This window comes from Corvus cornix, chromosome 13 (genome assembly GCF_000738735.6).
Source record: "Corvus cornix cornix isolate S_Up_H32 chromosome 13, ASM73873v5, whole genome shotgun sequence".
In the NCBI taxonomy this organism is placed as follows: domain Eukaryota; kingdom Metazoa; phylum Chordata; class Aves; order Passeriformes; family Corvidae; genus Corvus; species Corvus cornix.
This window is the reverse complement of record NC_046343.1, coordinates 15,433,111-15,457,161: the sequence shown is the minus strand read 5'-3', so window position 1 is coordinate 15,457,161 and position 24,051 is coordinate 15,433,111. Positions and strand designations below refer to the sequence as shown.

Below are 24,051 nucleotides of genomic sequence, written 5' to 3'. Positions count from 1 at the left end.
CCACAGCTATCCACAGGCCAACCCAGCAACTGGTCCTTTGTTTGTGTGCTTATTTAAACACAGTGAAATGGGTCTACCTCATTAAAGAGGAGTTGGAATAAGCTCCAGCTGCAAGAGAGTGAGGTGGTCCTCATTTTTAAAACCAGCAGTGCCATTTGGGAGAAAAAGAGTAACAGGCAGCAAAGAAAAGTAATTCCCTTCAAGCAATTGAAATACCAGTTTTGAAGATAAAATAGTGCAAAACCCAAGGCCAGTAAAAAGAATCATTGTTTTCCTTTGAAGTTCACCACCAACTGGGGCAAGTGGCATGTTGCATTCCCCAGGCTTATGGGAAATTTGTTTCCTGTCGTGTCAGGAAAAAAATACCATGGTCCCTCTGGAGCCCGTAATTACTGATGCATGTAAATTACACTTTATCAAAATACTTGACTAATGTTGCCTTGAAAGTCAAAACTGAATGGCCCACCTGAGCAATGTCAGTCTAACTGTGCTCCTGTCAGAGGAAGGACTGGTGGGAAGGAACACACTGGACCACAGTTGTGCATTTCCCAGTCTCATGGCAAACACCAGAACAGCCTCACTGAGATTCCTCGAGCTGAGTCGGTGCCCTCTGGGGCAGCACCCTCATTTACACAGGGATGTGTCCTCCCAACAAAGCCAGCAAAGGACACAGATTTAGGGGGTTTATTGCAGCCAGCCCAATGGCAATGCACCACCCCGGGATGGTGTTTCCAGTGCAGCCCTTGGCAGTCACACAAGCACTTCATACAGCAGGAGGAACGCGAGGCCTCTGGAGCGAAGGAAGGGAAGTTGTTTAAGTGAAATACCTCCTACAGACCAGCAAGTTCCCGGGTCAAATAACACCAAGACACTGCAAAGGCTGCACTTCTGCAGAAAAAGTCCTAGTGAAAAACCTAGCTAAATATACCATCAGATCTGCTCCCAGTAAGGGATGCTAAGGTATGGGGTAAATCGAGCAATTATTGGGGAAAAGTAGCGCAGGATGGTACAAACTCAAGGTGAAAAAAGCAAAAATTCCATCCAGTGCTTTTGAAAACAAAGTCACTTTGCACATATGCTTGTTGTAAAGAAATCAGTTTGGGGCTCAGAGACTGAATGTTCCTGTGAGCCCCCTTCACTCCCAGAAAGGACAGCGAGGCAGGGCTGACCCGGGATGATTATCAGAACTTACAGGGAGTTCTGTTCCTGGGACTGTGTGGTAGGATACAAGACTGTTTCTCTCAACAAAGGAAACTAACTATATAAGCATAATATTTGATTTCATATCAGATGCCTTTCTTGTCAGCATTTTTCACAGTTCACCGAGCACTGATGTTGTACCATGCACGGAAACCATTCAAAACATTAAACTTAACATTCCTTCACAGATCAATAGGAATGGAGTAAATTCATATCAGCTGTTTCCCGAAGAAAACATTTCATAGATGTCTTTAGCAACAGCCCATCAGGGAGTTTAACAGAGCAGAGCAAAAGGCAGGTACTTAATTTCAAATATGCTTCAGTCAATTTTCTCAATAGTATTTGCATTTCCATTGTAGAAAATCTCAATATTCAACGGTGGCAATTACTGTACATTTGAATAATCTCACTAAGTTCCAAAGTATTATATAAAGGAAACATTAAGAATCAGCTCATGGACTTTGTATATCACAAGGTGCCATAACCTTTTGTTTTCAGTGTGTTACAATGAGTGAAGAAATAAAAGCAGTTCAAAGGCACACCTCGTACAACATCTTTGCCTTAGTCATGAGTGCAAGACGATAATAAACCGCCCTTGCCAATCTATTCTCATAGCACCATAACATTTAATGACTTGCACGGGTTATTTTAATTTTGTTTCATGAATATTTTGTACCCTTGTAAGTTTTACAGTGCAGCCTGCACTTGGGACACGGAGCTGTGTCAGGCTCCAGAGCAAATCCCCCCGGTTCAGCTCGGCGCTGACCCTTCTGACAGGCACACACACGCCTCGGGCTACAATCCCATGGCTCTCTCAACTGCAGGGGCTGGAATCAAAATGAAATCCTGGATCATTTATGACTGTATTTCAAAAGCAAACATAGTGCATTTAAAAGTAATAGCAGCTTTCATTTTGGAGACCTTTAAGTGTCTGAAATACTTTAAACAGGCATGGTCTATTACCCCTGTGAAACACATGGAAAAGCTCCAGAAAGCCTGACTTAAGCTTCCCATTTTACACATTGCAGATTTCAAGAAGAAAACCAAATGATAATTAAAACAAGGAAGTATTTGGCCTTGCATCATGTTACCCACCCTTAACTCATGGGGCACTCTGACTGTACAATAAATCTCCGTAGGTAAAGCAGGGTTCTGCTGCCATGAAACAACCAGGAAAGCTGAAGCCAGAAAACCCGTAATGGGAAATGGCCTTTTCTTTTTGAAGACACTGATGAAAATCAAGGCTTCATCTGCAGCACTTGTAATTTAACCCTCATTAGTGTCTCTACACCAATGATCATGTCCCCTAGTTCTACTATCCACACACACTAAAAAATTCTCATTATCTGCAACATATTTCCAAAGTATTTGAAAGGACTTTTACAAGATGATGAATGTAAACTCATCTTTGGCCTCAGGATGACAGTCTATTATGGAAAGCAGCAGAAATATTTACATTATCATTATGATATTTTTCCTGTTGTGTAGATGAGATGTCTGCACTTCGGGTCATCAGTTCAATCTGTTCCTACATTCACTCTGTGTGAGGAAACTGCCTCAGTGTGAAATAATGCCAAATGTATTCTAATCGCCTGTTCACCAAAAAGAAAAGAGAGTTATATTCACTCTGCATTGTCTCCTAGTTGCAGTAATGGCAATTTACAAGTGAATTTCCCACTGCTCATTCTAACCAGGGACAAGACTCCAGCAGCTCAGAAGCACTGAACACTCAGGAAAACACTTTTCAGCTCCTTTCAGAGCACAGCCAAAGGGGAAAGGCAAAAAACCACTCACATATGGACGAACTGATTGAAAGGAAGTTTTCAAACAAGAAAAGCAATATCCATACAGCAATACACTGTGTGCAAGTAACCATGATGTGCTGACATTTGCTGACTAGCTCTAATGGCAAGGCCAAAAAGCCACATTAACAAAGCAAATGCAGTAAATCTGACCCTGACAAACTTAGAGCTGCACAGACTACCAGGGTTATCCAGTTTCCGGAAAAGAAACCGCCTATAAACCATCAGGTCAGAATCCCTCAGTAATAATATACCTGTGATATAACCTAATTAATCTCCAGCTGCAACCTCCACAGCCACTCAATCCTCTGTCAAGCTTGAAAGCAGCCCCTGAGTGCCACAGACAAATCCACCCTGCTGAGGCCACCAGCAGCAGCAGCTCCCCAGCCCTGCCACCACCACAAATCGAGCACCAGGAGCCAGAACCCAGCACTGCAGGGAGCTACGGCACTTGGACTGCTGCTCACAGGAGCAAGAGAGCCCAAATTCTGAACACTAATGTAAGAAAACAGCAAGCCAACAATGCCCACCCACAACTGCTGTGCTTTGAGACCTCTGTAACAGCTCCCAGTCATGTGGAAGCCCTCATAACCAGAAGCTGAGTCACTGTGTTTTTCTCCCCATTTAGATTTGTCACTCTGAAGACAGAAGTTGAAGGTAGTTAATAAGGACACATTTCAGAGCTGGCAGAGCACACACGGCCACCCTCAGAACCCACGTGTGCAGCTCTCTAGGTGGTGACTGACCATGGAGCCCCCATCCAGCTGGCCTTGCTGGGACTCACTCAAGGCAGCAGAAGAGCCTGCAGAAGTTCAGAACAGCCTAATTTTGCTAAGCACCTCCAGGATGTGCTGGCTAAGGAGAAAAGAATGAACTCTGATGGGAATTAATGCCTAATTGTGAGTACATACAGAATCAAACAGTATTCCTTGTTTGATACTAAGAATAAGGTAAATTTTAAGAGGCATCAGAAACTACTTACAAGAGCTCTGTTGATGCAAAATCATGGACTGGGCTTAGTAAGTTCACAAGGCTACTATTGGTGTTAGCATTTTCCAGTTCAGGACTGCTTTGAGCAGCTGGTTACAGTATTTTTTATGTGCTATCTCCAAGCCATGTGATTTGAAACTAGAATATATCCGAGAGTACTTTAAAAACCCCAACATTCAGGAAAATGGACACCCAGCAGCACGGCTAAAGCTACCAAATAATTATCAAATAATTAATTGGCAAATTAATCCCACTAATTTGGAGCCTCCTGGTTTCTTGAGCTGAATATCAATGAAAAGATGTCACTCTTCAAAGAGCAGAGGAAAAAACATTGGAAATGCAAGGCAGTAGTTACTCAGCTAACAGAGTAAAACAACTTATTTCCAAAGCAGATTTTTGCTAATCTGCATGTGTGGCATTTCTTCTGGAAATGTAGAATCCTTTGCCACAAACTCCCTTAAATAGCTTTGTAATAAGATGACCTGATCACAGAAGTTGGCAATAGAAACCTCCTTAGAAAGAAGACGCCACTAAAACCCAGCAGTAATTTTCACAAAAAACACCCTTTCTTCCCTAGTCGTGCCTATTTCCCCTAAGAGGGGAAACAAGACATCTGCACACTATCATTTCAAATAACCAATTTCACACAGAGGAAAAAGCAGCACTGAGGAGGAAGCTTTCTGGCTTTTCAACATGGTTTCCTTTGCTTTTTGTTTATTTATTACTTGTCCTCAAATAATAATAATTTAAAAAATCTTTTATTATATTTTTAATTATTCTTCTGCACTAATTTAGACAGAAAAAGTTCCTTAGACTCTTCAAATAAAATTGGTGTGTACTTGTATTAAAAAAAAAAAGAGGCTACATTCATTATTTAACAGCAGAGCCCAAAAGAAGATCTAGAATGACTTCAGCTTGATAAACGGTGTAAATGTCATCCAGCTATCTGCAGCACAAGCCTCTGACCTAATGCACATCTTTCCCAAGCCAGAAGTGCACCCCAGAGACCAGCAAACACTTACTGTAATTATTTACTGTCTTCTGAAAAGACCTGCTGTGATCTATACACAGTAAAACTACAATTATTGGATGTGGATAAGACCACAAAAACACCCTGTTACAAGCCCATGCTCTTTTGTCATGGCAACACTGTAACTCAAACCCCTGCAACAATTGAATTGTCAGGATCCTGCTTTAATGGGAAATGATAATGGAGCTCTAAGGCAGCAGTTTGGGAGAGCTTTCTTTCTAGAAAGAGAACAAGCAGAGGAATAAAGAGGACACTAAGAAAATTTACGATCTGGTTGCTTTTCCAAGCACAGCTTCTAATGACATCCACAAGATGAAAGAGTCTGAATTTGACCAGGAGTCATGGTTTGACGCTTTGAGCTGGCTGAGGATGGGGCTGGGAAGGAGGGTTTACAAGTGACACTTCTCAGAGGGCTTTCAGCAGCAAATCCTGGGCAAATCACAGCCGTGTGCAAGCCCCTGGCTACCATAAACATCTGAGCTGCACAGGCACTCAGAGGAAAGCAGACCCTGGGAAAATCTAACACACACTGCACTTGTCCAGTTCCAGGCAGGAGCCACTAACTCACCTGGGCCAACACCTGCCTGTCACACAGGGAAGGTGAGAACACCTTCATGTTTGTGTTTAACCAGGGCAGCTTCTTAAGTAAAGCACTAATTAAACAGTTCCAGCTACTCATATCAGGAATTATCCACGGAGACTACTTACACAAAATCAAATACACAGACTGCACACACACTGGTATCATAAGGAAGTGCACAAGTTAAGAAAAGAGATGGCAAATAGCAATTTCTAAAAATACAACATTGCCCTACTGTGATTTAATTGTCAATAAAGTTAATATCCCAGAGTCATGTCTGTTTTGCCCATGACAGTCACTGGTGAGGGATCTCTCCCTGCTCTTATCTCACCCCACAAGCCTTTCATTATATTTTCTCTCCCTGCCCAGCTGAGAAGAGCAGTGACAGAGCAGCTTTGGGCACCAGTGTCCAGCCAGGGTCAGCCCAGCACACAACCTCAGGATCTCTGTGATTCTGCTAAAACTGAATATTGCCTCTTTTTAAGGCTACTCCCAGAATTTGCGTTGTTTGCTGCAAGTACTTACTCACTATTTTACCCATCTATCAATCAACTTTCAAAATACTCCACTAGACAAGAAATAAGCATCCCACTGATCCAGCTCTGACAAACCTCACAGTTCTACAAATACTTGCACAATGTTAACAACAAGCAACTTGTTACAGAATGGCTGTTCTCAGCACTGAGAGGAAATGCCATTTTAATAAAACAACTTGCCTACAATATCTCCATTCTGCTGATTGTGCTATTGTAGCCTGCTTTAGAAATAACTATAAATGAATATGATAAAACATTGGGACACCATGACTAGAAAATTTAAACACAAAGACACTGTGCACACACAGCCACAGACTCAAATTGTCTCTGTTCAGGATCACAGTGCTCTGCTCCCACACTACGACACTCAGTTTTGGAATAAAATCTAGATTCTGATACTACTCTAAAAAGTAAACAAATTCATTTCAGAGTCTAATGGATGCTTCCACTCTGCTGATATTTGGGTATCAGATTTCAGTATCTAAGATTCCAGAGCCTGGTTTGCTCAGTCAAGTGACAGCTAAGACAGTTCATTAAAAGTAAATAGACCCAACAAATGGCCCATGGCTATAAATTTGGTAGAGGTATTAATTCTCACTGCAAGACTTGAGTTTAGAGCACTTCTAAGAGGTTTTTTTCACACACACAAAGGAGCTTGACCATGACTACTTAGCAGCTAGCCTGAGGTATAGAGGCTTCAACAATGAAACAAATATATTCTTACATGACAGGGTGTTTGAGGGCAAATGGGTTTTTTCCCCCTTTTGTTGTGTTTTCAAAGATAAATAAGTATCTCATGGACCACTAGCATATTTGTTTTTTAGTGAAAAGCAGATGCACTACAATCATTTTATACACCAGCTTTGCACACAGAGGAAACAGGATTCCTGCAGGCACAAATCTTTGCTTACAAACTTTGTGAGTAAATTTCATGAGTTGTTTTGGATATTAGAAAATAATTGCCTTAGAATCAAAACCTAGTTTTATAGCTGTTAAATTACATGTTTCATTTTATTATACTTTTTCTGTGAATTTCAGCACCTGTATTAAAAATACCTGTTCCTTTATGGATAGATAATAGTAAATATCTGAAACTACAAAAAAAAAAAAAATCTTTCATGCTTTTATGTCTCAATTCATTAAAAATGTCTTTTCCTTGATTCAGTTTCGTCATTAAAAGTGCCTGCATTTTGAATTATTAGATAATTATCCCAGATAAAACAATTCAGAAGGTTTAAAACCTAGGCAGTGAAGGCAACAGAGCAATGAGAAACATTTCCACTAAAAAGTACAATCAAGGGTTCATTCACCATCCAACTTAAACTTAAAACCCTTATCTAAACCAAAGCAAACAAAATCCATGAGTCTCAAAGTCACTCTTTCTAGAAGAAAAGGCTCAAAGCCTTATGAGAAACTCATTTTGTGGGACGCCTCACATTCCATTGAAGGTTTATTTCACTATATATATTCCTGCTTGTAATATCAACCAGATGTGACAACGAAGCCTAACCAGCCCTGTAAAAGATGCAAGGATATCCTGAAGCTCAGAATCTAGGAAAGGCTTGGAGAAAAAAGGCAAAGGTACCTGGAGTTGAAGTAAAGGTTGAGGATGCAGTTATAATCTGAGAAGCGTTCTAAATTTAATTTCACTAGTTATCAGAAAGTGGATTTCAGTGGAAATGCACCGTGCATGACCTGGTGACACACATGGAATCCATCAGGGACAACAGCACTGCTGTCCCAAACCATGTGCACATGGAACAGCTCGAGAACCCCCAGGTTTGTCCTGCAGCTTTTCAAGCACATCATCAACAACAAACCATGTCCTACGTTCTGATGCCCAGCAGCAGCAAGGCTGAAGAGATTCTGTTGATACCGACCTGCAGAAACAATTTGGTTCCTCCAGTAAAGTCCCAGGTTTCAGCCAGGCTGACAGAACACTGAGAAAAGCCCTGAGTTTCTTTTTCAGCCTTTAGCTACTCCTGAAACATTAACAGGTCTTCCCCAAAAACCTCCAGCACACAAAATTCCTGCATGTTTAAGAAGGTCAGTCACTCCATCTCCACCAAATTCTATTCATGATAATAAATTCTCTTCATGATAATAAAAATTTCAAACTCTCATCAGGCTACCAAACTTAGAATGTCATCTTTCTATTTAGCTTTACCTTCAAAAAGAAAAAAAAGTCAAGCTCATACCTTCCTTCACAAAGCCATGGACTGTTACATTCACTGCATGCCTGCTGGAGAGTGAAGAGCACAGAATTCAGCTCTATTTCCTTCACAGACAAGTCTATGAGCTCGTCATTCCAAGGAATAAACCCAAATCTTACAGTTTGGACATACTGCACAGAAATATTTAGTTGTTGAAAATTTTGCATTGTTTGAGCTGTAGCAAGCTTACACAATTAAAATACTCAATTCTGGACTTTCTGCTTTATGAGGATTATAACTATTAAGAAGAAAATAACGGAGTAACATCTGAGTAACTCTGAGTCGAGAGTTGGAAAATATGGCAGCAAAAAGTAATATAGCTATACCATGGAAAATTTAAATTAAGACCAGCATTATCTACACTTTTTAACGTTCATTTAAATTCACTCCTCGTAAATTCCACAGAATCTACCTCACCCCTGCATCAGCCTGTCTTACCAATTTTTGTTTCACTGCTTTTATGCCCTTTCATCACTTTCTCAGCTCTGCTTTCTTCTGGAGAGGCTGGGTCAGAGCAGCTGCAGAGAGGAATGTAGGCACCACTGCCCCGCCACTCGAGCGTCTGAGCCAGCTGTGAGCAGAGGGGCACTGCTGGATTTCAGACAAGTCAGAACAGAAGCAAGAAAGAACAGCTCTGAATCTACCAGCAGTGGGACCAAGACAGTAACAGGAAACAATAGAGAGCAACCATATATGTGTGTGTGTGCGTTTTTACAAATTCTAGCAGGAACCAAATTTTTCATTCTTATCCCATGACAGAAAAACACGCAACCAAACTACACTTGGAACTGTAACAGTTCACTTGAGCTAAGATTTATTTGCTTATAATAAACACTCTATTTATATAACACTTGTATCTTCAAAAGAAAAAGCAAGTTTCTTCTGACAAACAGTGTTAAAGTGATCTATCTAATGCACTGTTAAACAGTAAGCAAGACTGAATGAATGTCAGTGAATAAAGACAAATGTTCCGACAGCATCCGTTGGGAGGCATTACAGAACACAGCATTCAGATTAATCATTCCATTGTATGTAACTTTATTACAATCTTCATATTCTAAAAGCAAAATTATTGCCCTCGCTGTTAAGGGCTATAATGTATCATGATTACATGACCTACTGAAAAATACACTCTGTAGTACTGAAAAGGCTCCGCTACTTTCACTTCATTTCTTTGTGTGAGGTTCCTGAGGATGGATCCACACAAGTTATCAACACACACAACATTCCACTGAAACCACAAATTACCAGAGAGTTCCTCTCATCATATCCAGGTGCAATGAGACCACTCACAGCGCAATTTTCAACATGTTAAACTGGAATTTGTAGAGATACAGGTAAACTCTATAAAAGCTTTTCTCTTGAAAGCATCATCATATCCTTAGACAACTAACCCATGTGAAGCAACTCTTCTAAGAAATACATACAACTGGAACCTTCCAGAAACCAGATAAAGGTATCTGCAACTATATGCCAGCTCATACTTTATATTCAAGAGGTGCTTCAAGATGCAAAATTTCAAAACCTAATGCAAAGAACATTAGGAAATGCAACCAAACTACACAGCTCAAGCAAATCCATTGAGCAAATATATCCCAGTCATGATAAAGTCTTCAAAAGTCATGACAAAGCTTGCAAAACACGTCCAACAAAGATTTTTCCAAGCAGATATTAAGACTAAAAGACAGCTATAGCTTATTATTTTTTAATATTTTTTTAAATCTGCAGAATAATGGCATTGACTTACTTGTACAGTTTTTCATGAACAAGTTTGGACAACACCAAACGTTCACTACAGAATTTCTCCAAACTATCAGTATCACTTGTTGCACAACACTGTTCAGCTTGCCTCTTTTAAGCATAAACCAAGACCCTACTACTTTAAAGTCATCTGATTCCAAAAGAAACCTGTACTATTACCACGTGGTTTGTATTTCCACAGGAAGAAAAATTTACTGCACTGCCTAAATGGTTTGTTTGGTTGCACACAGATGTATTAAAACAATTATAGAAACTCCACATTAATGGAGAACTTTTTCAGCCACCCTGTAGTAACTTTATAATTTCACTAACCAAATCATGAGCCTTGGTATCTGATCTTCCATAAAAAAACTCAAGCATTAAAAGAACAGTTTTACCAAATTTCAAAAAGCCAGTCTGGATCATGAGTTTAGCAAGAACCAGAAAATTATTTCAAACAGCTTTTGACTACTCCTTTAAAAAGGCAGATGAGTCTTTTCTTGATAGTAACTATGCAGGCACCTGCTCATCCATTTTATTTGTATACACTTTTAAAAATAAATATAGATATTTTGTAAATCACCCAGTTATTGTTCTGCCTCCACCCACTCCCTTCTCCCACCAAAAAGAAATAATGCCAAGTTCATAATATCCTTCTCTTGCTGTTGAAATGGGCCTTGATGCCATCTGAACATTTTATAACACAGTTTTTATATTTCAAGGAACAAAATTGTTTATTTACCTCTCCATAATTTCTCCTCTTCCTGCATGATGAGGCAGCAGCCATAACTTTGCTGGTCTATCTGGCTCAGTTAAAAACAATTTTCCAAACTAAAGAAGTTATAACTACCTCCTTTTTCAAAAAATAAGTATAGGCAATCTCTTTTTGTGGACATCCAGACTGAACCAAATATGTGAACCTGACACTTTCCATGGTTGCTGTAGCTCTACATAAGGAGTTCAAAATAAGTCACCTTGACGTCATCCTGGTGAATATATGAGGAACAGAAAAAAATTTGTGGTTTCTCTTCCCTCTGATATTTATGTTCTACCAAATTACAACTACACACAAGCAAACATAACATGTTCCCTAAAAAACCCTTACTAACTAGCAGTTTAATATCACAAAAATTCTCACCACAGTCAAAACACAAACATGTGAATCTGCACAATAAGGAACATCAAATAGAAACACACCACAGAAAAAGAAATCAGATTATACTTACAGCCTAGTTAACTTCTGTGTGTTCTGAAAAAGCAGCTCGGGAAGGACTTGCAATTTATTCTTGTTCAGACGCCTAAACAGTTCCAATTAGAATAAAAAAAATAGATTAGATTACCTTCCAATTTAAGAAGTTTATTCTATTATGCATAAACACATGAAGCTCCCATTGCACTAAACCTCATGATATGAACTTGCCATTGGATGCCTTGTGGCACTTTATTCATGCAGGAGCCAAACTGTGTCATTTGTAGAGCAGCTGCCCACATCCATGAGGTGGGGAGTCAAGGGACAGTCACCACGAAGTTTCAATGTGGATGAGTACACAAATACAATTTTTACATTTTCCTCTGGATGCCTACTGACAGAGGAATATATTCAGCTTACACTGCTTTAAGAACAGCTACTGGCAGGAATCTGGATTTTCATTCTCCTTCAAAAAATGTAGGTAACAGGAAATTCAGTAACTTGACCAATCAATGTTATTCCCAGATTAGCTATTATTTCTGTAGTATACATAATTTCTTTTTTTAAAGAATTTTCTTGAAACTTCACTTGGAAAACCTGAGCACTGTTGTAGAAAATATGAACATATGGGTAACCAGATGACTACACGGTGATTTGAAATAGAATATTAGTCCTGAAGATTCTTCCAGGAACATTTTAGAGAACAGATTAGTGTTTATACATTAGTCCCTTTTACTCACTCACTATATGAGTTTTACTCTGATGACAACTTGCCAGTTTTTAGAAAACAACCATTTCCAAGCTATTCCAGCCCAGTAACTATAAAAAGCATGAGCCTCCTCTCCATAAAACGTGTGACAGCCCTGCAAAATCTAAAAGCAGTTCTGCTTGTAAGACACAGTCTTGTTCTTCAATCCTTTTTCTGTTGTCTTGCTGACAATAAAACCAGTCACCTGTTCTCACAGTCCTAATGAATGCTATTTGCATAATGAGTTGACCCGAACTAATTACATACAAGCCCACTGCCATAAAGGGGAAGCTGACTTGTCCTGTAAATTCATACAGGAGCCTGGCTTTGTGCCCCCTTTGTTCCCAATCTACCTTCCAGGTTCACTTTGATAGCAGATCTATTTTTGCTGAAGTTTTGATCTCCAAAGACACCTGGAACTTTTACAAACCTACTGCTACTTAGCACTGAATATCTGGTTTCCAGTTTTCTTGCACGCTGAGAAATTTCACTATCAGAATTCAAGAATTTTTGGAATTGAAAGGCCTTCCTGAGATCAAACTAACTTTGTGGGGTTTCATATGGCAGAGTTTTCACATGGCCACCATATGACCATGTCTCACAAGATAAAGGAGTGATGGAAGAGAGGGGAATTTTAACTTCTCTTTCTGACACCTAGAACAGATCAAAGGCTGCAAGCTCGCAGAGCCTGAGCACTGTGCATTACACACACCACGTGATAACCAATATTTGTATCTGCTGAAGTTATTTCCTACAGCTTTTACCAAATACTCAATGACATTTTTGAGATAAATGAACAAAACAGCAAATGAAACTTGAAAGAATAGGAGAGATGCTAGTTGTGCATTTGAGAAAATACATGGGAAGGTTTTAAACTGGATTTCCTTACACCCACGTGACATTTCACAATTTTGTTTAATTCAAGGTTGATAGCAATGTGCTACTTAGCCCTCATCAAATTCATTACTTCAGTTAAGCATGTTTATCTGTTAGAACAACAGGATGAAATACAACAACAAAAAAAAGACTTATACAGGGCTTAGCACTCCTCAGCTCCATCCTCCTTCACCAAGACTACCACTAGTCATTGAGAAGCACTGAACAAAATCAAGTTATTTATCATTCAAAATGAAAGTGTGCCAGTGAAATGCATTACACATGGTGTCAAGTGTTTATTCCTGTGTCTGATTATCATTTCAGATCTCACAATCTACACATAATTATGCACTGTCAACTCAAAGTCATCTGACTCATCTCAAAGCAACATCCCAGGAATACATTTTAAGAATATTCTTTTCTCTACTTGCAAGTATTTCACAAATGCTGATCTTATTGTTCTAAGCCAAAGAAACTGATCAAAATCAGATTAAGGTTCTAGAACAGGTGGTTTCACACCAACAAGCAGAAAATATATGTAGTAACAAGAACTCAAATTTCCAGGTCAGCAAGCTTGCAACCCAAGAAGTCAAACTTTTACAACTTCCAATAACACAAACAACTCAGAAAGGGAAAAAAAACCCTAACATCAAAGTTTTTTCTCTAGTTTACTATCAAATTAATCCAGAAGATTAAACATTTTAAATTATTTACTATTTTTTGTATGGGCCAACACTCTCCTACCTGTGACAGCAAAAGGACCAAGTTCTCAGCCGTCCTTTTTAACTGTCCTAAGCATTTTAAGATTTCAACCCGACATTCCCTTCATATTCATTTTCTTTCAAACATTACATGAAGTCAAGTCCACACAAGGACACTTGCAAAGCTCACATTGTGACCTGCTCTTCACTAGCACTAAACATTTTGTATGGGTCTAAATGTATTTAATATTTTAATATGATATTGTTTTAAATGAAGTTCTTTTTACACTGCAGCAGAAAGCAAACTGAATCCATGTATCAAGGCCAAGAACTCGATGACATTCTGCCTTTGCTTTAACTTATGTGAACTTGAGTTTCAAACTCCCCCAGCAGAGTGGGAGTGCTCCTGCACAGATACCATCCTCCAGAAGCTTCGGGTGAGCTTTATTTCTGCCACAAACCAGGGCTTGCAGCTCTCTAAGGCCAGGTTATGTTACTAATTGATAACAAAGCAAATTAATGCAACAACAAACACCTGAAGAGTCCATGGCTGTTCATGTCTCGTTTCAAGCTATGGGACTCTCCAAACAACCTTCCACCACTTCCCACGACTTATTTCAAGTTGAAACTTCCACCAAAAGTCATTTTGTTCCTAGTTTGATTCTCAGGGGGACTAAGGGAATGAACAGAGGTTGTTTCTGTTGAACATCACCTACTGTATTATAACTTCTACTGCAATACTTACTGAAATATAAGACTAGATCACCTCGTAGAAACTTAGACGTACTTGATGTAGGATTCATTTAACATGGTCATATTTATTATATGCCAGAAAACCACCAATAGCCTAGGAAAAAATCCCAATTACACCTCTTATTTCTCTTCCTGGGTTTGAGAGAAAGGCCATTAAAGAAAGTCCTCAATACAGAAGTATCAAAGTACCAGACAGGATGTTTTTAAATTCCAAAAAAGAGAAAGAGATGTGTTTAAAGACTATTTAATGAAAAGACCAAATGTTCTAAATGGTCATTTATAAGCACTGTTTCCTCTGGTTTGACAAAGAAGTGCCAAACGCGGATGAATTGCAGTGGAACAGTTCCTAACACATCATTTGACAAGAACTGAAGTTTATCCTCACCTATCAGTATCAGTTCTAGGACAGAATAGGAAACTTCCAGTGCAAACATTAGGAATGCCAGCACAGGGATGTAGCTGTTCCTCGGGAGAGGAGAAAAGCACAGGCTGGGCACATTGAGGGATCTGTTGGGCTGCAGCCCCTTCCCACACCAAATGATCCTATGAGAGGAACAAAAATGCCCCCTGCTTGCCTAGACCTATTACCATCCCATTACTGCATAAATCTTAATCCTGTCAGCTGTCCAATTTTAATTACAGCAGTACTTTTGATTTCATAACAAATACCTTGGAAATGGTGAAGCCATATAGCAGTGAAATAAAAAGGGTCTGCAAAAAGTTCATAAACAAAGTGAGCCAGAATCTTGTAAAATGATGCTGTGGACCTTGTTCCTGGGACTGTACTTTATTAAAAAATATAGATATCCCTGATTTTAAATTAGGGACTTAAAATAGAAATAACACCAGGAAATACCTCAAATATGAATTTAAATCCAAGCCAGTTTTGCAGCTGTAACTAGCTACATCTTGGAGGAATGACAGGGCAGCTTGGTGAATCTGAACAGTAGACTACAATTTAAAAAAAAATCATTATCACATTAAATCCCTGGGACTGTTCAGACTGGGAATGCCACCTGGGACGAAGCACAAAAATAAACCCTTGGAATTGGCCTCTTCCCTCAGGCTGGAATCACATCAGCCCTGCAGTCAGAACGTGTGTGCACACAGCACCATCCACCACCCAGCCCCGAGGTACACCCAGGGGCAGGGAGGAATCTGGGGCACAGAGCCAGGCAAGATCTGGTCCACGTTATTTCACCTGGGACTGCTGGATGGGAATGCAGCTGCTCAGTCTCCAATGTATTTTGAACTGGATGCTTTACAGCTAATAAGACCTGCAAAGTATTCCTGGAATTCGGAGCACTGGGCAGAATGATGCATAATCATCTAATGCCACGGAACAGATTAGCTCCAGTGCTGGATCAGAAGCAGCTCTGGATGTGCACAGCATGGAGTCCAGACTAATAAAGCCTCCTGGAAGCTGAAGAACTGTGCAGAGAGGCTCTCCAGGAGTCCTATCAGCTCTGGCAAAACCTGCATTGAGTCAAATTTATTAACTCTGATTAGACACATGCTGGTTGTACAGTCAACAATCTCCATACACTGCAGCTCTCTCCATCTTCCAGACTACTTTAACCACTGCAATGCACAGGAAATAGAACTTGGCATATTCTGTTTTGTTAGTCTGCTCCTCAAGCCCCCATAAGTGACCCAGAAGAGTTGACCATGCACCAACTGCACACAAAGTCCTTGCTGTCTAAGAAAAGGGTCTCCAGGAGTCCATCCATCACCTCCAAAGCAGGCATGGAGCTCACCACACCAGAACACTGCTCTCTCACGAGGCTCAGATTCACCCTGGTTCTGCTGGAAGATGTTTAGGGAGCTGTACAGGATAAAAGCTAAAAGCCCATACTTCCGTCTGCAGGAATTCAGTGCAAAAGTCCAATACTGCTACTCCTGAAATTATTATCAATCACTGGCACATGCTTAATAATGGCTGCTTACTAATTCTTAATACTGGATGTTGACACCTATTCTCACACAAAATTAGTACATAAATGTCTGATCTTCACAGTTTTATCATGTCACAAACTGCATTTTCTTTCTGTATTACTCAAATGGCCTAAAATGCAGACTTACAGAATGTGTGACCTTTCTAAGTCCATACATAAAATGCTGTCCCCTGGCTTATTATGTTTTCTTTAGAGCAGCCCCATACAGCATCAAACACACTGTTCCAACACAGGACAAACACTTCCTCTCACCTCCCAAAAATATTTTGCTCATATATATAAAAAAGTGCCAGTTTCTCCCCTTCCTCCCTCAGCCTGCTGCCCAACTGGGGGTTCCAATGTCCTGAAGGCAAAGGGATAGAGGGAAACAACCTCTGTGTCAATCACAGAATATCAAGGGCCCTTAAAAAAACAATGGAGAAGTTATTAACTGTGAAATTCCTACTTTCCTGGCTCCAACCAGGCTAATCATATTCCTTCCTCTGTCTGAAGCTGGGATAGGAGAGAAACTTAACTATTAAGATTCCCCTGATTATTCAAACACAGTGTAAAAAAACAACCATTGAAGCCTGGAAAGAAAGAGTGCTACCAGACTAGAGGAAGACTGAAGATGTTTGTCAGAATCATTCTCTGAAACAAATGGAGCAAAAGACTTACACCTTACAGAGTTTATTTTAATATTAATTATAATTTTGCTTTCTTCATTTTCTTGTCTTCTGGAGAACTTCTGTGTGAGTAAAAAAACCTCAGTATTGGTAGGAAAAATTTCAGTTTGCTCTCAAGGCAGAGGTCATGTTTTCCTGGAGGAGACACTTTCTGTGGGTACTGATTTCAGCTGCAGCCCTCATGCTCACACCATTGGAAGGGTCACATCCAATTCTGGTTCTGTTGTCTCATGGAGCTCCACTCACAATAGGAGCAAAGAGGAGCTAAATTTAATCTCTATTGAAGGCATGATCAGCATAGATGGAAAAGAACAAAATGCATATGGAAGCAGAACTAGAACATTGCTCAACTTGCAGCTATTTTAATCTTTTTTCAAGAAGAATTTAACCATATTCTTTGCTACTGCAAATTGAAGGAGAACACATTCCAACAATCCTGCAGTGTTACACCCCTTCCATGCAGAACATCCCTTCCTTCTCAGGGCTAATATGGCCAGGGCAAGGCTTTAGAAGGTTCAGAAGAAATTCAGAATTCAGAAGTCAAATAAGCAGGTAAAAGAACATCTAAAATATCAGACTTATGCGTTTCTTATACAATTAATTTGGAAATCTGTAAAAGCTTCAGTGCAACCACAATCCTTGACTTCTCATTCCTTTCCATACAAGGTGTACAAGCAATGGGCCTGAGAAGCAACATTAACATTATACTGAATATAATTGTACCCAGTGTTTTCAGACAGAGCATTTTCAGATTCATGCTTTGTTCTCACAGCTGCAGGACAGTTTTACTTTGAGTAAGAAACAAATCAGAGAAAAGCCAAACCCCCTTTTCTGCAGAGCTACAGTGAGCAGATGCCCACTCACACCACAAGAAGTTTCCTTCTTCAAAGTCCCTTCAAAGGGGCACTTGCCTGCTTCCCATGGACTATGGAGTCAATATAAAAGCCCAATATAAAAGCAATGCAGGCATTATTTAGCCAAACTTGGCAAACTGTGCAATTTTCCAATGCAATTTGATCTCTCATTATGCCGCTGACTCTGTTTGAAAATTTTGAATACCGTAACATCAGTTACTTCAGGCAAGCTGCAAATATTCAAGGCCTGAGTAGAAATCACCAAATTTATATGGCTGTGGGGGAAAAAGCAAAGGACCTGGCTCTGCTAGACAATATCACAGCAAAAATCTCTTCTGTACATCTTTGGGTTTTGTTTAAAATATCTTGCAATACTACACTAACTAATATTACTGAACACATTCCACCCAGAAATTTAAGCTGTTACACAGGCTCTGACTTACACTGTCAGTTTCATTATTGTCTCCAAACAGAACAATTATCTGTTTTTAACCCCATGAATGTGTGTGATACCCATCAGCTTCCAAATCCTGTCTGCCTTTCTACTGAGTATTGACAGCTTTGACCACAATCAAAGTACTTCATTATTTGTCATGAAATAAGTAGCACTCAGTTCCTTTCCACCCAAGTTCAACAACTTTCAAGTTTGATTTAACATCTGTATTCACATTTCTGCCTATCACACAACTCATTCTCCAACAGAAAAATCAAAACTACACTGCTTTTAAATTTTTTTAATGGGTAGCTTTAAAAGAGCAGTCCCGCTACCTCAGCCTTTAATATCCAGAAATTACCCAAGTAAGTGTGGGTTCACTCCCCAGCTTGGCCATTTATTTTATTTCACACTCAAAACATCTGGGTCTCACTTTTGGCAATAAGCAAGGTCCCTTTTTCTGCTTTGTTGTTAAGAGCTCTGTGGCATCATCCTTGGAGATGTGGCTTGGGGAACATGATGCAGTTGCAGTTCCTACAAGTAACTTTAAGGAAGAAGTGGTTACATTACAAGCTTGGGCAGAACCAATAAGCAATAAAAATGACTTAATGCATAAAAGACTCAAAGAGAAAGACAGGAGTTACTGAACTCCAAGGAGCAACTAAGTTTCTCCTTGGAAGCACTGGCTTGGGAAAGCAGTAACAGGAGCAGAGCCAATTGCCTTCAATGGTTTCACCAGAAAATCCTATTAGAGTCAAGAAATACTTTGTGATCATTAATGTAACTTCTCCTTTACTTCATATCACTTCCTCTTTGTAAGGAAAAACAGTCAAGATGCAGCACCCAGTAAAAAAAGTCAACCTTATCCATTACCTTCTGTCATCACCTCTTTATATTACTGCCCTAGGAAATAAAGCCAGACAATATATAATGGAATTTCAGGAAGGGCACTACGAGGAAGCCCAGGACAACCATATTACAGGATTACGGTGTGGGAGAAATGAACTTCTTTATCCACGTGACGTGTTACTTCAGAACCTCTTCCAAAAAACTGGGAGAGATACCACTGCAAGTTGCTAAGGGACCATTTTTTGAAGGAAAACTGTTTATAATAGTTATAACTTTGAGATCCCTTATTACAGACTTGGCAGGCTGGGTGGTCCTGGTTCACATTCAAAGCTGTCAGAAGTAATAACCTTTATTACCAACTTCTCATTAGACTGAGAAAGATTATCTATCCTCTCTCAGAAGTGCAGAGTACATGTCTGTGCATTTCAGCAGCACAGGAACTGTGGCTCTGTAACACTTTATAGCTTTCAATCTTAGAATCCATCTTTTCCTTTTTTTTCCTAAGTATCTCCTCATGTGAAAAAAATCTGATATTAGGATGGAGGACGGACCTACACAGATGGTCTCTGGCTAGGAATAAACCAGTAATACTGGCAAGGAAAGCATGAGGAACAGGTTTAAATTTCAATGCTTTCCCTAAGACAACATGAAAAAACAAAAACGTCCTAACAACATTCCCGTGACCATTCAAAACAGCAATCAATGCCCTAAAGTGATACAGAAATGGACAGAAACCTTAGTAACAACCTAAGTGAAGATGAGAATAGAGACTCTTAAATGTCAGAGTATTTATTAAAGACAATAGAAAATCCTTTAAATTCAAAAGAGGCAAGCAGAGGTGTATGCCCAGTCTCTTAACTCAGTAGCAGGTTTCTAGAACTACCCAGTTACATACATGCAGGATAGTAGCTCATACCTGTCTGCAGAAGACTTTAAGACTTTAATGTACAAGAATTAACAATTTCTTTCAACTGTCATTCAAAGAAGCCAAAAAAGCTTGATCCATAAACCCTCAAGCAGAGATGGTCTCTGCTGAAGCTGCTTCTCAGTTTCTGCAAAGCTTTTAGAAAGTTCTCCAATTTCAAATCTGAAAAAATTAGGAATTCACACTTTGTAACTTCAAAACACTCATACGGAATGATAAAAAACAGGGTCACTTTTTCATTACTCCACTGACTATTGTGAAAAGAACAGGACTTTATCCAAGGAACTTAATCTATTAGAGTACCCTTAAATATCCATCACTTTTAATATTTCATCAATTTTTGTAAAAACAGTAAAAAATAGACACGGTTAAGCTACTTTTTACACCAGTGTGTAATCTCTCCAGGTCAGGGCTAAAAGTCTATGAAGAAAGGAAAAAGTAAATTTTAGCATTCACATCTCCAAGCCATGCTGCCCCTGTTGACATGCCTTAAAAGTTTGTATTAATCAAACCATTTCTCAAAGTCAGAAATTGCTGGGAACAATTAGGAATAAAACTTGCCAGTACAACAATTATTGCAATTTTTAGCAGAAGAAACAGAACCCTGTTCCTGTTTGATCTGTTTGAATAAGGCAACACCAGCCCTGCTCCCCACACCGTCCATATATAGTAAGGAATGCTCAGGGCACTGTGGTGCTCCTTCTCCCAGGGATCTGTGCCAAGCAGAACCAGTAAAAAAAGGAAGATTTGCAGGATCATCTCCTGCTGAAATCAAGCTGGATGCTCAAAAAAGGGTCCATCCTCCAAAGCCAATGGAGTGACTGTAAGGAAATAAGGAGGTGGCACAAAGAGCACACTGCACACCTGAGTCCAATCTGACAACCAAAAAGCCAATACCAATAAGGTATTGCCTTATTCAAACAGATCAAACAGGAACAGCTCTCGACTGCTCTATCAGCAGTGGGAATTACCTAAGACAACTCAGCCAAAGGACATCATCTCCTGAGGAAGCCACATGGGTAACCAGCCTTTAAAAATCCACTTTGTAGAAAAGCTGAGAGCACCCAGTTTCTGTGATAATTACTCTGATCTACTTCCATATTCCCAGAATGTTTTCGAATGCAGGGGTCAGATGTTCTAAAGTGTTTCACTACACAGGAGTTCCCATTTCTCTCTTGTTTTCCTAGAATACTACAGGAGATCTGTTCCACTCAGAGTTACCTAATACAAGTATGAAAATGCATGTGGTATGTCCATAACATCTGCATGAACCCTGAAATCCTCTCTTCTTTCTGGGATCCTCATACTGGAACATCTTGACACAAGCAGAAAGATCTAGAGAAGAAATTATCTCCAAAGAACTGAGAACATGACACGAATATGACATTAACTATAAGCCAACATGCATTGGTTTGTTCTGTTCCATGTGGAAGGAAGGTGCAGACTGAGGGGAGCTCCAGTTCAACAGACACAGCTAAAATGGAGCTGAGCCAGAGGAAAAGCAAAGTCAAGACTGTACTGCTCTGATCCATGACAGAGAGACTTCAAGACCTACATATTCATATGTTCTCCAAGAACAAAAGGAGGTTAAGTACTTTGAATCCATCATCGTTTCGCTCAGGAGCAGGATTATTTAAGAATCGCTGTGCTTGACAGCATGAAATTCAGCCAACACTTATGGTATTTCTGGGATGGCAAGCAGCATAATCCTTCTAATAAGAGGAAGCTCAAAGAAGCAAAACCCTTTTGATTAAATTACTTAAGCTAAATAAAGTTCACCCACATAATTCCAGACCACTGATGCAGCAGTCCTCACCCAACAGTAACACAGACACTTAAGCATTTCCTACAGATCTGGAAGAAATGACTGCTAAATCCAGAAGTGTTTTGCTTAAGCAAATACCCTCATAAATCTTCATCAAGTATAAAAAAAACCTGCTAAAATCAAACAAACAAGCCACAGAAAAGAATAATGTTTTAAAGCTCTGATGTAATGTCCAGTGCTGATCAGCTATTCCAACTGAATTATGGCTTCACTGCAGTGGAAGTGTCCTTATTCCACTTGCCTTGTAACCACTGCTTTCAGAAGCTTAAGAATCCTGTGGTTACAGAACCTCTTGTCTACATAAATGAGACCCAAATTTGTTTTTCTATGAGTTCTTGTGGGTCAGTGACCTATTACAAAAACGTTTTTGATGAAATCAGGTTCATTTATTTTCATGTTGTTAAAATAAACTTCTTTGTTTTGTGGCCCTGGTCAGAAGTACTAATGCAAACCAAACCCTCTCACTGAAGCATTGCATCCTGCTCCTTGCTACTGCCCTCAGCCTCTCCTGCACTTTTCCTGTGTTTGGACTCCTCCTGTGCTGGCCTATTGACAGAGCTGCTAATGGCTTCCCTTGGAAAAGAGGGGCCAATTTTTAATTTTTTATTTTTTTATAATGTTTGCAAAAGAAATAAAAGGTTCACTCTTGGACCAGCCGTAACCAAGAGCTTGGCTGTCCAGCAATGGCTGAGTAATATATAACTATATAATTATGTGCTACAGACAGAGCAAGCTATGAAATTTGAGGGTATTAGTGCCCTCTAGGAGTCCACAGTACATAAACACAGTAATTAGGAACTATCATTTTTCCAAATGCACACACCCAATTAGAAAATATCACCTCTACACATCTTCAGAGAGTAAGTGGTTTCTTATAACTATTTCATTCACTGAATAGTCCCCAAAGGGTAAGAAAGTGACAGCTACTGTACCATTTCAAAATTTATTTCAACAAGAGTCCCATAAAAATAAACACAGAAACAGGGTTCTTCGACAAGACTCATGCACAAGCAAGAGTGGAGGGATTCATCTTTGAAATAATTTATAACTAATCCAGGTTTAATTTTTTTGGTGGGGTTTTCTGGTGGTTTTTTTTGCCGGTTTGTTTTTTGTTTTTGCTAAATAAAGATGGTCCAGTAGAAGCCCAAAGCAGCAGGTAGTGCAGGGGACTCACAAACCATCAGCTGATCAAGGTGCACTTGTTCTCCTGCTGCTTTTTACCTCTTCTTCCCATTTTATCTCCAAATTGCGTGGACAAAACCTACCCCTTGCAAGGCGCTCATCAGTAGTAGAAGGATGACATTTCTACCATTTGGGCATGTTTGTGTCCCTCATGTGAAGTACAACTCCAATAAAAGTGTCTGGTGCGCAGGAACACACGTTATCAAACCTACAGCTGACACACTTGGAGCAAGTCTTGCCAGGCTTACTGGGGATTTATTTCCTCAATTCATCTGCCCCTACTTTTCCAGTCCTGAAACCTCAAATGCAGCAAATGCAGAACTTTTTTGGCAAATTGACATCTTGCCATAATTTCAACAGGGTCACAGGGAAAGGACAAGGCAATTTTTAGTTTTTTCTGAAATGACCGTAAGAAATAAAAACTATTTCCAAGCACAAAACCTGTAGTCACATCTCAACAACTCATCTGTGCACAAAGACACATACTTCAAAATGCTTGCAGGAATGCTTGACTAATTTCAATAAAAACTAAAGTTATGAGCTTTAGTATAGGGAAAAAAACCCCCAACATCAAAATCCAAGCCACAGATGCCTCTCATTTGAGGTAACACCCTGATCAGAGCACATAACACAGCTGAACACTGCTCTTTTTCAAGTGCCCTGCACCCACAGAATGACAAAGTCTGCCTCCAAAAAAAGCCCCAAATACATTTTTTTCACATTAAAGCTTTTTCTTACGCTTCTGTAAGTCATGTTCCCAGTGATGCTTCTAAAAATCAACTGACCTTTTCACAATGTGGTTTAAACTACTGAAATACTTAGCATAGAACCACAGACAGCTTTATTAAGACACTAAACAGGAGAGTGACTTTCTACACAAGCAAGACGCAGGCTGGGCATGTCTCAGAATTACCCAGGTTTTGCTTCTAGAAGCCATTTCATGCTTTTTTTGTTGTTGCTGTTTCACCAGTCTTACTCCACTAATGATCTATACTTACACTTGAA

At 39.6% G+C, this 24,051-nt stretch overlaps 1 protein-coding gene across 3 annotated transcripts in view; it reads right to left on the bottom strand.

Moving 5' to 3' along the window:
- Positions 1-24,051, bottom strand: part of SLIT3 (slit guidance ligand 3) — a 468,570-nt gene that overhangs the window by 413,528 nt on the left and 30,991 nt on the right. For all 3 annotated transcript variants that reach the window (XM_039559586.1, XM_010406223.4, XM_010406222.4), the window contains one exon: positions 11,318-11,389. In XM_039559586.1, the coding sequence (XP_039415520.1) occupies positions 11,318-11,389 (72 nt within the window). The remainder of the gene's footprint in view (positions 1-11,317; positions 11,390-24,051) is intronic.